This window comes from Epinephelus lanceolatus, chromosome 11 (assembly GCF_041903045.1).
Source record: "Epinephelus lanceolatus isolate andai-2023 chromosome 11, ASM4190304v1, whole genome shotgun sequence".
Classification (NCBI taxonomy): domain Eukaryota; kingdom Metazoa; phylum Chordata; class Actinopteri; order Perciformes; family Serranidae; genus Epinephelus; species Epinephelus lanceolatus.
In genome coordinates, this window is record NC_135744.1 from 43,696,073 (window position 1) to 43,710,714 (window position 14,642).

At 40.6% G+C, this 14,642-nt stretch overlaps 4 protein-coding genes across 4 annotated transcripts; 2 read left to right on the forward strand and 2 right to left on the reverse strand.

Moving 5' to 3' along the window:
- Window positions 1-1,153: 1,153 nt before the first annotated feature.
- LOC117270478 (histone H4) lies at window positions 1,154-2,448 on the forward strand. The gene has a single exon (XM_033648113.2). The coding sequence runs from the start codon at window positions 1,190-1,192 to the stop codon at window positions 1,499-1,501; it is 312 nt and encodes a 103-aa protein (XP_033504004.1). The 5' UTR covers window positions 1,154-1,189; the 3' UTR covers window positions 1,502-2,448.
- Window positions 2,449-2,974: 526 nt separating this feature from the next.
- On the forward strand, window positions 2,975-3,708 carry LOC117270420 (histone H2B 3-like). The gene has a single exon (XM_033648028.2). The coding sequence runs from the start codon at window positions 3,003-3,005 to the stop codon at window positions 3,384-3,386; it is 384 nt and encodes a 127-aa protein (XP_033503919.1). The 5' UTR covers window positions 2,975-3,002; the 3' UTR covers window positions 3,387-3,708.
- Window positions 3,709-8,753: 5,045 nt separating this feature from the next.
- LOC117270436 (histone H2B 3-like) lies at window positions 8,754-9,429 on the reverse strand. Its single transcript, XM_033648052.2, has one exon. The coding sequence runs from the start codon at window positions 9,387-9,389 to the stop codon at window positions 9,006-9,008; it is 384 nt and encodes a 127-aa protein (XP_033503943.2). The 5' UTR covers window positions 9,390-9,429; the 3' UTR covers window positions 8,754-9,005.
- Window positions 9,430-12,895: 3,466 nt separating this feature from the next.
- LOC117250439 (histone H2B 1.2-like) lies at window positions 12,896-14,290 on the reverse strand. Its single transcript, XM_078172095.1, has one exon. It carries the CDS (start codon window positions 14,263-14,265, stop codon window positions 13,894-13,896), a length of 372 nt encoding a protein of 123 aa, XP_078028221.1. The 5' UTR covers window positions 14,266-14,290; the 3' UTR covers window positions 12,896-13,893.
- Window positions 14,291-14,642: the final 352 nt, after the last annotated feature.

Here is a 14,642-nt window from a genome sequence, read left to right on the forward strand (position 1 = left end):
GAGCCATTTTAATTTGAGAACATCATTCATAACCGAGAAATCTATAGCATTTAATCACCCTCTTCAATATTCTTGACCATCTTGATCATATTCAGATGAAGCGCTAAGAAAGTTTACTGATATTTTCATGCCTTTGGTTGACAAACATGCTCCCATGAAAAAATTTACTGTCAGAAGCGTAGGTACACCTTGGCTGGAAAGGGAATTAAAAGAATATATGGTGGAACGCGATCAAGCAAAATTAACAGCTAATAGATCTGGCTATAAATCAGACAGGCAAATATACTGCAAATTAAGGATTTTTGTAACCAAGTTAAATAAAAAGAAGAAGAAATTATATTATGAAGGAAGAATTAATGAGTAAATGATAGTAAAAAACTTTGGAATACATTGAATAATTTGATGGGTAACATCAGCTCTTCTAATATACTGACATTTGTTTTTTCCAAATAAATTTAAAATTTATACTGTTGATAAGTTTAGTCATTTTATCTGAAATTTCAAGTGAGAAAGCAGGCTAAATAGGTCTAGACAGACTTTCCATTTTTGATAACAGGACCCTTTCAAATACAGTAATGTCCCTCTGCAGCCAAGAGTTCAGAATCATTTTACATTTATCCACATTTTTACAAAAAAATTCTCTCTCCCTTATTTCTTTATTCTTGGTGATAACAATACCCAAATATCTGACTTTTGTTTTCATGCAGAGCAAATATTTATCAGTATCTATCAGTATTTAGTTTCAAGCCCGCTGCTTTGGAAAATTGGTTGATGGAATCTAATACTTTAGGAATTTGCCTTTCATTTTTTAAAAATAATGTTGTATCATCCGCAAATTGACTAGTTATAATATTTCTTTCCAAAATGTTTATGCCCTCGGTACCATTATTTTTTATCATAATCGATAATAGCTCAGCTACCAGAATAAATAGTAAGGGAGAGCTGTTGCAACCTTGTCTAATACCGCTGCTGCTTCATTGATTAAAATAAAAAACTTCCTCCTTGTTCAGACTAGCACATGCGCAGTTTTCATGATGACGGAACCCAGTTTTTAAATTGTGGGCGGGGCAGCAGAGTCTGGCTCCTCCCATCAGATCCTCATGCCTGCTCTCTTTTACGTCCGCAGATACGATTTATACTCTGAGTGCCTTCCGAGCGGAGGCACTGTGGAATCATCGAAGCATCAACCATGAGCGGCAGAGGCAAAGGAGGCAAAGGACTCGGTAAAGGAGGCGCTAAGCGTCACCGCAAAGTTCTCCGTGATAACATCCAGGGAATCACCAAACCCGCCATCCGCCGTCTGGCTCGCCGCGGCGGAGTGAAGCGTATCTCCGGTCTCATCTACGAGGAGACCCGCGGTGTGCTCAAGGTCTTCCTGGAGAACGTCATCCGTGACGCCGTCACCTACACCGAGCACGCCAAGAGGAAGACGGTGACCGCCATGGATGTGGTGTACGCTCTCAAGAGGCAGGGCCGCACCCTGTACGGCTTCGGAGGTTAAACCGTCACTGACCCGCTGATACTCAACAACACAAAGGCTCTTTTAAGAGCCGCACACTCACCTCAAGAGACACGTCCTAACACGTGCTTAATAATCACTGTTAACGAGTTCTGTGTGAAAAAACAAGTCGGGTTAATTACAGCTGTATCAGAAGTGATAAAATGGCTGCGTAGCTAAATGAATAAGATGTCGGCGTGTTGAGTGTTTGTTGTTATTTAAATGGAGAGAACATGTTTTTATAAAAGATGGCCTTCATTTCTGTTAGCAAGCAAGGATGTGACCTGAAAAGAGCATAATATACAATAATGTAGCACAAAAATGTAATTATAATAATGAATTACTTTTTTTTTAAAAATAATTTTCTGAAGTTATTTAGTTTAAAATGCTATTGTTTATTGTAAAAAGTTAAAGTAAAGCGAGTCAGAGTAAATGCTCTTTAAAGAGCCACACACACGTCATGTGAGGTCACAGTGAATTATTCAGGTTATTAGTCACATTAAAGGTGAAACAAATTCTGAAATGTTTTATCTTGGTCTCATTTTTTTTCAACACAAAAACCTGGCATTTTAACAGGGGTGTGTCAGCGTTTTATATCTACTTTGAGACACTGAGACTGAGAGCACAGTGACAAAGCTTTGATTCTTAGTAGCTTGGTGTTAAACATTGCAGCACGATGCACATTTTTTTTATTTCTATTTGATGTTTTTACTTTACATTGACATACTTCTGTTTCATACTCTTGTTGTCACTTGTACACACACATGTGTCTCTGAGCTCCTTACTTTCATTTTCACTGAATTCATATAATAAAGTTCTGAACATGTTTTTTGGAGGAATATTCATGTAAATGTTTCTGTGACATGACTTATTCTGGAGTGGGAGGATTAAAAAACAGGAATGTCTTTGTTCATTTAAATTATATTAAATTTAACAATCTGAAGTGTAAATTGGATTTACCTCGTTTCAAAAACATGAGTAATATTTATATTGTCATCAAAGCCCATCACTGGTGGTTAGTTGGTAAGATGAGGATGAAATGGATGTATATATCATGTATGAATATCTTTATTTTGATTTTAAATGAATCAACATAAAAACAATTCACTACATTTTGTATTAATTCATGTGTATGTTTGTATAATAACTTTAGAGTGGGTTATGAGCAACAATGTCTTTGATACTAATGATTATAGAAAACTTTTCAAACTTCAGTGTAAATTGTTATTTTATTAAGAACTTTTCCTCGTTTTAAAACATAATTAATATTAATATGACAGTGTTTGAGGGACTTATTAGTGTCACAGTGTGTTTACACATTCACTCACTTCTCATTCAGGACCGTTGGAAAGGCTCGTGTGGCGCATGCGTTGTTGCGTCTAGAGCGTGTCAGCCAATCGTGTACGAGCAACAGCACAGTCAAATTTGCATGAAGCGCATACAAGTTGTACCGGCTGTAAGCACAGCCACATTACCCGTCGAACGACAGTCTTCAGACACAACCATGCCTGACGCAACAACCAAAACTCCAGCGGGCCGGAAGGGCTCAAAGAAAGCCGCGGCTAAAACCACCAAGACCGGCAACAAGAAGAGGAAGTCCAAGAAGAGGAGGGAGAGCTACGCCATCTACGTGTACAAGGTGCTGAAGCAGGTCCACCCCGACACCGGCATCTCCTCCAAGGCCATGGGCATCATGAACTCCTTCGTCAGCGACATCTTTGAGCGCATCGCCGGTGAGGCCTCCCGTCTGGCTCACTACAACAAGCGCTCCACCATCACTTCCAGGGAGATCCAGACCGCCGTCCGCCTGCTGCTGCCCGGGGAGCTGGCCAAGCACGCCGTGTCTGAGGGCACCAAGGCCGTCACCAAGTACACCAGCTCCAAGTAAACACCTCTGCTCTCACTCAGCGACACAGCTACAACACAAAGGCTCTTTTAAGAGCCACACACTCACACTCTGCAGAGCTCGTCCTCTTCTGTCTCATCTCTTAGTCATAGATTGTTACAATAATGCAAAGTTCATCATACAAATATTCACATCTGGTAATATAGTTCTGTGTCAAATGTGTTTAATTTCAGCACAGTGCCAATATGATTAAGACAGTTCTGTATCTCAATAGTCAGCTGAATGTGCTCTTTACCTCCTGAATATATACACTGAATAAAAACTGGGAAAACATAAATACACAGCAGCCCAGGAACCAGACACATCTGTACCTACATGAATTGAACATGACAGCCTCAGTGCACACAGCACTGAGCATATTACTCAGGAGTGACAATTTGAAATACTTTCTGGGGCCGCTCTCTCTCTGTGGGCCCCTCCACCCCAGCAGGTGCAACTGCACCATCTGCACTGTATATTTACACCACTGTTTTACAGGAAGGCTTCAGAACACTGAGCTCCACAGATACACGTCATATCCACAGATGCCTTCCCTAACATGACGTCATGGTCTCAGTTACTTTATAACACCGGTCCTACAGGTCACCTGAGTTAACTACAGTGGTTCACAGCATGCACACACTTGCAATGAGATCCCAATAAAAATACAAGTTAAAAATCATAAATACAAATGCCCCCCCACTGTTCCTCCATGATGCTGATTTCAGGTCACACTAATAAGATAATGAGGCAGAATATGAAGTTTGTCCAGAAGACTGTATTTTATTCTTTCTATGTGACGTCTGTTTGTCAGGTCACTGAGCCACGTCTCTTCTTTCTTGTTTCAGTGCTCTGTAAACTATGTTAGGTTAGGGGAACGTTCAGCAGCAAATGTTTCCTTGTTCTTAAACTCCTCCTCCCCGCTGTTAACAGTGTTTCACCTCAGGAGCTCTGTTAAGGTCTGAGATACTCTGTGAACAGCATCTCGACAGCGGAGCAAGCAGCCTGGCTGCTGGACTTCACAGCTTCATCCTGCGGGACTCCTCTCAGTCCAGACTGGAGAAAGTTCTATTTTGTATAGGCTTCGCCCTCTAAGGCTATAGGTAGTGGGTTTATCCCTCGTGCACACATGCAGCATTGAGAAAATTGAGTTCACGCCCACCTGCGGGATGGGCCCCACCCACCGTCTCACAATGGCTATAAATTGCATCGAGACCCTTTACAATCAGCTCCTGACAGGCTTCAAAAACATGCTGATGCTCTGGGAGTTTGGGGGTCCACCAGGCAGGATTCAGGAAAGAGAAAAGCACAACTGACAACATCCTGAGGCTGGCAGAAGATGGCAGAAGGGGTTTTAACAGAAAAATGATAACAATTAGAGTCTTTTTTTTTAACATTGAATAAGCGTTTAATAAGATGTGGCATGAAGGACTCATATACAGGCTGCTGGACCACAACCTTAAACTCCCACAGCAGATGGTGGTGCTTTTAAACAGTTTTTTAAAGGACAGAGACATTGGAGTAAGAGTGGGAGCCTCAATCTCCAACAGATTTAGCCCAGAAGCTGGTGTTCCACAGGGCTCAGCCCTCAGCCCCCTACTGTTTTTATTTTATTTATTTCCTTTATTAATCCCCCTGAAGGGAAATTCAATGTTTTCACTCTTTTGTCAATTACACACAGGTCTGAAAGACACACACATGCACAAACAGGACCTATACATGCACAAAGTGGAGAGATGTCAGAGTGAGGGGGCTGCCTTGGTCAGGCGCCCCGAGGGGTTGGGGGGTCCAGTGCCTTGCTCAAGGGCACCTCGGCAGTGCCCAGGAGGTGAACTGGCACCTCTCCAGCCACCGGTCCACGCTCCATATTTGGTCCAAACGGGGACTTGAACAGCAATAAGCATATTGTCCTGCCTTCATCCCACATACTGTGCCTACTATGTCCCTCGCTGAACTGTTACAGTTCGTAATCTTCATCTCAGCTCCTCACAGCAGTAGGTTTATTTATTCCTACCTGTCATTTCCCCCAAACTGAAACTTTTTGGGCTTTTGGGGCTATGCGATGCGTTTTTACGCATGTTGAATGGCGGGGCAGGGAGTGTTTTTGCTCGCTTTCTTGAAGTAGGTGTGCTTGTGGTACCGGACGGACCCAGTGTGGCATGGACTATATCCTGCTTCACCCATAACCCACTAGCGATAGCCTTAGAGGGCAAAGCCTATACGAAATAGAACAATAGTTAGGCCTACGTACTGTAACTTCAGATTCTATGAGTATAGGTGCAGCCCTCTAAGTTATGGGCCCCACTGGCTCCGTGAGTAGCTGAAGAAAAAGCTGTTCTGGGAGCTGTGGGTGGGGCCATCCTGCAGGTGGGCGCAGACTAAATTTTCTCAGTGCTGAGCGTGTGCGCGAGGGATAAACCCACTAGTAGCCTTAGAGGGCTGCGCCTACATTCATAGAATCTGGAGTTACAGTACATAACTATCATTTTGTACAGTCACAGGGGGTAAAGACAATCTCATCTGTGTCATGGTTTAATTTTTATTTTTTAAAGTATTTATGGTTAATAAAGTTTTTTTCTTATTTGCGCACATTATTCATGTTTTTGATTAAAATCCTTTCGCTAAAATGCCAGCAGAATGCTTATTGTATTATGTGTCTCGGGGCCCCCCTTCAGTCCCCACTACATTGGACTAGTCCATCTTAATGCGCATGTGCTGAAAGGATTCAGGAAGACAGCAGCAAAACAAACGGCTTGGCACGAAGAAGAGAAGAGGAGAAAAGAAGAAGACAACGACAAAGGTGAGAGAAATGAAAAGAAGTTACCCCAGCGGAGCTGAGAAAAGGAGAAAGAAGGAGGAGAGTAGAAAATTTGTCACAAAATTGACAAGTCACTAGTTTTTCCACCGTCACCACCAGCAACAATCAACCGGCCGCAACAAAGTCAACATCTGTTCAGGAGGGTCCGTCGTGTGGAGACCGAGATGAACAACCAGTGAGTAACGTTATCAAAACTGTCCAAGAGGTAAAATTTTTCTATATTGATAAGTATTCCTTTACGTTATGAATTAAAAATATTACAAAGTATGTAAGTAAATTACATACTTTGTAAAGTGTCATAGCTTTGTATTAATATCACTTTAATGTGTGTTATAATTTACTGCTGTAGATGTTTAAGGCTGAGCTAATTTTTAAATGAATTTATATACTGTTGGGCAGTTTAAGCAGTTGTCATATATTTAGCATCACTAGTCGTTGCAAAACAGCCTGTTTTCAGCTTTGTCATGATGCATTTTCCTGCTGGTCCAAAGGGTTTTTTAAGAGTTTTGGCTTAAATCACCCCACAAAGGAAGACCCTGTCAGTTTATCACAAATATTAGCATTAAATAATCATCATTTGGGAGTGCATGGTTTTCACTCGGCAGGAAGGGTTTGAAAATAAATGTAACCTGCAACGTAAAGAATGCATAAAGCTGTCAGACAAATGTAGTGGAGTAGAAAGTGCAGTATTTGAGATACAGTGGAGTAGACGTATGAAGTTGCATGAAATCCTCAAAATTCTACTTTAGTACAGTACATGAGTAAATGTACTTAGTCACATTACACCACTGGGTACAAGCCTTACACTGTGTTTTGTGTGTGTTTGTTTTCAGAATGAGACAGGGGTGGGCTGTGAGAGCATCCTGCCAGGCTTTGAGGATGATGTTGTTCCACCAGATTGTGAGAATCCAGCATCATCCACTCAGCTCGTTAGTCCACTTGAAGATGATCCAGCACTCTGGCCACAACAGCTGTCAGATAGGTGCAGAGAGGACCACTTCAGGTGAAGGACAGGATTTTCCCAAGAAATGAAGAGGGGTGCAGATTTACTAGCAGCAATTACTACATGCAAATGAAAAATGGAGAAAAGATAAGCAGATCGTGGCTTGTCTACAGTGAAAAGAAGGACTGTGTTATTTGCTTTTGCTGCTGCCTGTTTGGCGACAGAGAAAGGAGCAATCAGCTGAGTGATGATGGGTTTAATGATTGGAAAAATCTTTCAGCCCACCTGAGACAACATGAAAAGTCAGCTGAGCACATTGCAAATATGGATACTTGGCGCAACCTATCACAGAAACTCCAGACAAACACATCTATAGATCAGACAAACCAAAATCTACTTTCTCTTGAAGTAAATCGCTGGAAAGAGGTTCTGACAAGATTAACTGCAATTGTTAACCATCTGGCAGAGCACAATCTAGCATTTCATGGTCAGTCTGACAGGCTGTTTGAGCCTGGAAATGGAAATTTCCTTGGGCAAGTTGAACTCATGGCTCAAAAGGTATTCATGAGCACTTTGTTGGTTTTCTTCAGGCACTTGACACAACAGGAGAAGGCTTATGTGACTCATTTTTAGGGCACCTAGAAACACTGGGTTTGGACCTCTCCAACTGCAGACACACCAAACCGACATCAAAGAACTACATCGCCATGTGTCAGTTGCATTTGAACACACTACACAGACTACATCCGACGGCCGACGTATGTTCTGTTTCAGTGCTGAAAATGATCTAAACTTTATGTAATGTATGAATGTACTATGAATGTATTAAAGAAACATGAGATGTCCTACATGTGACAGTCGTCCTCAACTGACCTCCTGACAAACATTTTAAGCTAGCTACCACATGGTGTTAGCTTGCTCGCTAAAAGCTGTTTCAAATCAAAGCTGTTTCCTTCAACTTAAATGACAGATAACCTAAAAACCTTTAAGATAAAAACACCAACATGAAAAATTACTCTGAACCATGAAAATGAGAAAATATCTCCTCACCTCAGTGTTTTGTGCGCTGGACAAAATGACCGATGCAAAATGAAGAGAAACATCCTCCTGCAGAGCCGCCATTTAAGACGTGCACATGTGCGTGCTGTAGAGGGCGGGGTATCTGTCAACCCTTTTTTAATGTGGCCAATCAGAAACACACAATCCCCTGTCAATCAAACACTTAACAGTTTTTAATTCAGCCAATCACCTCACAGGGGGAGGAGTCAACATTTCAACAAGCTAGCTATGTTAGCGCTAGAATGTGTCCTTTATTTAAATTACAACACAATGAACCATAGCTGCTTGTTTATGGCTGCCAACATTAGCTAGCACAGCTAGCACACTAGCCACGTTAGCTGAAAAGATGACTTCAAAATGATAATCTAATCTAAATCTCACATACACAGGTCCAAAATGGTGGTAACTCTGCAGGGAGATGTTTCTCTTCTAGTGTGGCTGCAATAAGCGCAGTGACAAACAACCCTGGTCTGACTGTGCTGTATACTACATGAATTAACAGTGATGACACCGGTATATTATCACCACAATAGTAAAAACACAATGCAAGGATTAAAATCTTTTATTTCACTATCCCTTGAAGAGCGAATTAAATTGATATAGGTTATAAGTTATACTTTCTTTTAAACACAGTTAACTATATTAACAGACGTGAATATTTGTATGATGAACTTTTACATTATTGTAACAATCTATGACTAAGAGATGAGACAGAAGAGGACGAGCTCTGCAGAGTGTGAGTGTGTGGCTCTTAAAAGAGCCTTTGTGTTGTAGCTGTGTCGCTGAGTGAGAGCAGAGGTGTTTACTTGGAGCTGGTGTACTTGGTGACGGCCTTGGTGCCCTCAGACACGGCGTGCTTGGCCAGCTCCCCGGGCAGCAGCAGGCGGACGGCGGTCTGGATCTCCCTGGAAGTGATGGTGGAGCGCTTGTTGTAGTGAGCCAGACGGGAGGCCTCACCGGCGATGCGCTCAAAGATGTCGCTGACGAAGGAGTTCATGATGCCCATGGCCTTGGAGGAGATGCCGGTGTCGGGGTGGACCTGCTTCAGCACCTTGTACACGTAGATGGCGTAGCTCTCCCTCCTCTTCTTGGACTTCCTCTTCTTGTTGCCGGTCTTGGTGGTTTTAGCCGCGGCTTTCTTTGAGCCCTTCCGGCCCGCTGGAGTTTTGGTTGTTGCGTCAGGCATGGTTGCGTCTGAAGAGTGTCGTTCGACGGGTAATGCGGCTGTGCTTACAGCCGGTACAACTTGTATGCGCTTCATGCAAATTTGACTGTGCTGTTGCTCGTACAGGATTGGCTGACACGCTCTAGACGCAACAGCGCATGCGCCACACGAGCCTTTCCAACGGTCCTGAATGAGAAGTGAGTGAATGTGTAAACACACTGTGACACTAATAAGTCCCTCAAACACTGTCATATTAATATTAATTATGTTTTAAAACGAGGAAAAGTTCTTAATAAAATAACAATTTACACTAAAGTTTGAAAAGTTTTCTATAATCATTAGTATCAAAGACATTGTTGCTCATAACCCACTCTAAAGTTATTATACAAACATACACATGAATTAATACAAAATGTAGTGAATTGTTTTTATGTGGATTCATTTAAAATCAAAATAAAGATATTCATACATGATATATACATCCATTTCATCCTCGTCTTACCAACTAACCACCAGTGATGGGCTTTGATGACAATATAAATATTACTCATGTTTTTGAAACGAGGTAAATCCAATTTACACTTCAGATTGTTAAATTTAATATAATTTAAATGAACAAAGACATTCCTGTTTTTTAATCCTCCCACTCCAGAATAAGTCATGTCACAGAAACATTTACATGAGTTGCCACCTGGAACGCTCGTGGTATTCAGTCTATGTCATTAAGAAAAGAAAAAACTGAATATCTTCTTAATACTGACTCTGACATCTTATGTACTCAAGAACTGAGACTGAATATGAACAATCATGTCGAAGATGTTAGTAAACTGTGGCAGAGTGGGAAATGTGTAATGTAAAGCTGGTGGTGTTTGTATATTTTCAGACATCATGATGTTAACATAATCAGAAGAAGAGATATTATTCCAGGAAGACTTCTGATGCTGGATTGTTATTATCAGGGTGAAAAATATCGTGTTATTAACCTGTACACTGCACCAGATGCTCGTAAGAAAGTCCAGCTATTTAAAAGACTTCGAGAATTGTTATTGGTTGGATTTACAATTATTTTATGTGGAGAGTTTAATACAGTAACAGATGACAATGACAGATGCAGCACAATAGCATTTAAGCTGAGCCCAGAAGGTAAACTCTTAAAGAAATCTGTAACGAAGTTAAATTAACAGATGTATGTAGAGCTGTTCATCCTTCTGGACTTTATTTTACAAGGTTTGACACTAAAACCAAAACTCGTATCGATAGGATTTATGTGTCTTCACATTTTAATGTATCTCATTGTTCAACTGTTTTCAACAAAGGTGTTTTATGTTTGTTGTAAGAAAGGTGATGACACCGACATAGATAACTGCAGACATATAACTATTATGAACACAGATTATAAAATACTTGCTAAAAGAATTATGAACAGATTCCATGATATGTTAGTCGGGAGAGGGGTCAAACAGGGCTGCCCTCTTAGTGCTGCCTTATACATTTTGGCCATAAACCCTTTGATCAAATTAATCAACTCTGAAAGTCTAATCTCTGGTACATGTGTAGGTCCTCTGTGCAAGTTTACAGCAATTGCCTGCGCTGATGACATCACCGTTATTATAAAAAAAATCAGTTAGAAATGGACGTGTTAACTAATCATTTGAATCTGTATGAATGAGCATCTGGTGCTAAATTAAATCATAATAAAACAAAGGGAGACGAGAGGGACAAACCGAACATTAATGTTCAAGTTAATCAAGAAATGAAAATTTTGGGTATAACATTTTGTTGTAGAGACTGTAGTGAAAGAAACTGGGAGAAAAAACTGACTGAAATCAAAGTAGTAAAAAAATTGGGAGAACAAATGCACCACCTATAGAACTAGAATCAACATCATTAAGACCTTCATCCTGCCCAAACTCCTCTTCCTGGCTAACATCTTTCCTCCTTCAGATGAAATTAAAATGAAATTAAACAGTGTGTTAATGCAGTGTGGGGTACCAGCAGAGAGGTAACTAGAGGGAGGTGTTCAGGTGTTTCACTGGGTGTCCCCCAGGGGTCAATCTTGGGTCCACTTCTCTTCATCATCTACCTCCTCCCCCTCGGCACAATCCTCCATCACCATGGGGTCCATTTTCACTGCTACGCTGACGACACACAGGTCTACATCTCCTCCAAACCCACCACTGTCATTCCTCCCACCTCCCTCACCATCTGTCTTGAAGACATCCGGAGCTGGATGAGCAGGAACTTCCTGAAGCTTAATGGCAATAAAACAGACGCCCTGCTCGTCGGCTCCAAATCCACTCCAGCTGCTCGGCACCCAGACTCTGGAACTCCCTCCCCCCACACATAAGACAGTCAGACTCCATCACATCATTCAAATCATACCTGTGGATATTCTCATTCATCCAGGTCATAGTTATCTCAAGACAATTGAATCGAACACAACTGGACTTGGTTTTGTCTTAGAAGACGTTTCACCTCTTATCCAAGAGGCTTCATCAGTTCATGCTTGTCTGACTAGGCTCGAACTAGTCTGACGGGTTAGTCAATCATCTGTGGTCCTGTGAATCCCAACACCTGGGTTGTTTCCACACCAGTTTGTCAGACTAGTTCCAGTCTAGTCAGACAAGCATGAACTGATGAAGCCTCTTGGATAAGAGGTGAAACGTCTTCTATGACAAAACGGAGTCCAGTTGCGTTCGATTCAATCGCCTTGAGATCATTCATATCCCAACTCAAAACCCACCTGTTCAAACTGGCATATTGACTCTAACTGGACACTGTGCACTACACTTGTTCTTATGCTGATGTTTTGTTTTAATGTCTTTTATCTTCTACTTCTGTAAGGTGACCTTGGGTGACTTGAAAGGCGCCTCCAAATAAAATGTGTTATTGTTATTATTATTAACTAACAGAGAACTAATGTGTACAGGTCAGGGATACGGGGGGCTGTAGACCTGGTGTTACATTAATGGATCAGCTGCTCCTCAGAAATGTTCTTTGGACAGGTGATGGATCATTGTGGAGAAAGAGGGAGAGCTAGATCTGTCCCGTATTATAAATTAGTATATGGTGATTATTTAATAGAACACCAACATTTGAATATTGATTGGTGTCGTTCATCCAGCAAGCAAATTTTTAATACAACTAATAATTTTAAATATGGGGGCCTTATAAAATATAAACACGTATCTGATAATTATAGCAATGAAGTGATAAATATATTAAAAAGTAAAATCATTCCAGAGACATCGGATGGCTGATATCAGTGGGCATTCTAATGTTTGTACTTGAAAGTTGATAAGTTTATTTAAAAAATAAGTCCCTGAAACACTGTGATATTAATATCAATATTAATTGTTTTCAAAGTTGAGTGTAAATTGTTATTTTATTAATAACTTATCCTCATTTGAAAAGTTTTCTATAATTATTACAAACAAAGACATTGTTGCTCATAATCCTCCCACTCTAAAGTCATTATACAAACATACACATGAATTAATACAAGATGGAGTCAATTGTGTTTTTATTTTGATTCATTTCACATTTTATTTCCATCCTCATCTCACCAACCTGCAGCGTCACTGTCCCAGGGTATAAATGTGCTGTGTGAAGCTGCTTCTCTTTGTGTTCTCCTTTTTATAATGAATAAACACATCACAAGTTATAATATCAAAAATCACACACTCTCCAAACATAAAATAAATTACAGTTCACCAACACTAACTGGTTTATCATTATCTCAGTGGAGTCGTTAAAACCAGGCTCAGTCTGTCTGTATAATATTCAGGTTTGATAACTAATGACAAATTATCAAAATGTGATTTACCTTATAGACAAAGTGTGAGGTATATTTGTATATATTTCTATAACATGTATCACATCACATTTTGACTGAGAATAAACTACACTAATGAAATATGTTAATATTTCATGTCAGCAGGAGGATTATTTAATACACATTTAATACAGAACTTTAAAAACAGGTATTACACATTTAATGTTTTTTTTACTTTTGTAGTTTACACAAGACTATAATTAAACAAAAATAATATCTATTGATTGATTAATGTATTTGTAGTGATTCAGCTGCACACACAAGTCTATTTATTGACACCAATAATTGAGGATGACTTTATTATCTTCATTATTAACTGTGGTTCACCGTTCATGTTTCTGTCACTTCAGCAATTTTCCTCATTAAGTTTCTTTATTTACTCAAAAGATTTATGCTAAACATTGATGTGGTTACACTATTAACAATAAATTTCTATTAGAGTGACTTATGGATTTTGTTGAACTCAGTGTCATGATTGTTCAGTAAAAGAACTCTTTTACACAGCTAAATACAAGACAATCCAACTGTTATCATCTGACTAATAATCATATAGATTTATTAAATGGTCTATGGATTTATAATTTTATATCAGAGTTGGACAGAAGAGGACGAGCTCTGCAGAGTGTGAGTGTGTGGCTCTTAAAAGAGCCTTTGTGTTGTAGCTGTGTCGCTGAGTGAGAGCAGAGGTGTTTACTTGGAGCTGGTGTACTTGGTGACGGCCTTGGTGCCCTCAGACACGGCGTGCTTGGCCAGCTCCCCGGGCAGCAGCAGGCGGACGGCGGTCTGGATCTCCCTGGAAGTGATGGTGGAGCGCTTGTTGTAGTGAGCCAGACGGGAGGCCTCACCGGCGATGCGCTCAAAGATGTCGCTGACGAAGGAGTTCATGATGCCCATGGCCTTGGAGGAGATGCCGGTGTCGGGGTGGACCTGCTTCAGCACCTTGTACACGTAGATGGCGTAGCTCTCCCTCCTCTTCTTGGACTTCCTCTTCTTGTTGCCTTTGGGCGGTTTAGTGACGCCTTTCTTGGCGCCTTTTGAGGGTGCTTTGGCGGGCTCAGGCATTCTCGCTTCAGCTGATGTCTGAGGAAGTATGATACGATAACTCTGTTTCTGAGACGATACACTTTATGCGTGACTCATGCAAAGATGACTGTGCTGTTACTCGCACAGCATTGGCTATTTCTCTAGACGCGACTGAGCATGCGCTGCACACGAGTTTCTGAAACAGTCCTGTGTGACTGAAGCTGTAAACACACTGACATCTTCCCTCATGTTGGTGTGTAGCCTGTTGTTGTCTTGTGTTGTCTTATATCTAAATTGTATGCTGATAAATTCTGTCTGTACTTGTAATTGAAATTTAATAAAGTTTATTTAAAAAAATAAATAAACTAAAAACACTAATGTCCCTGAAACACTGTGATATTTAATATTACTTATGA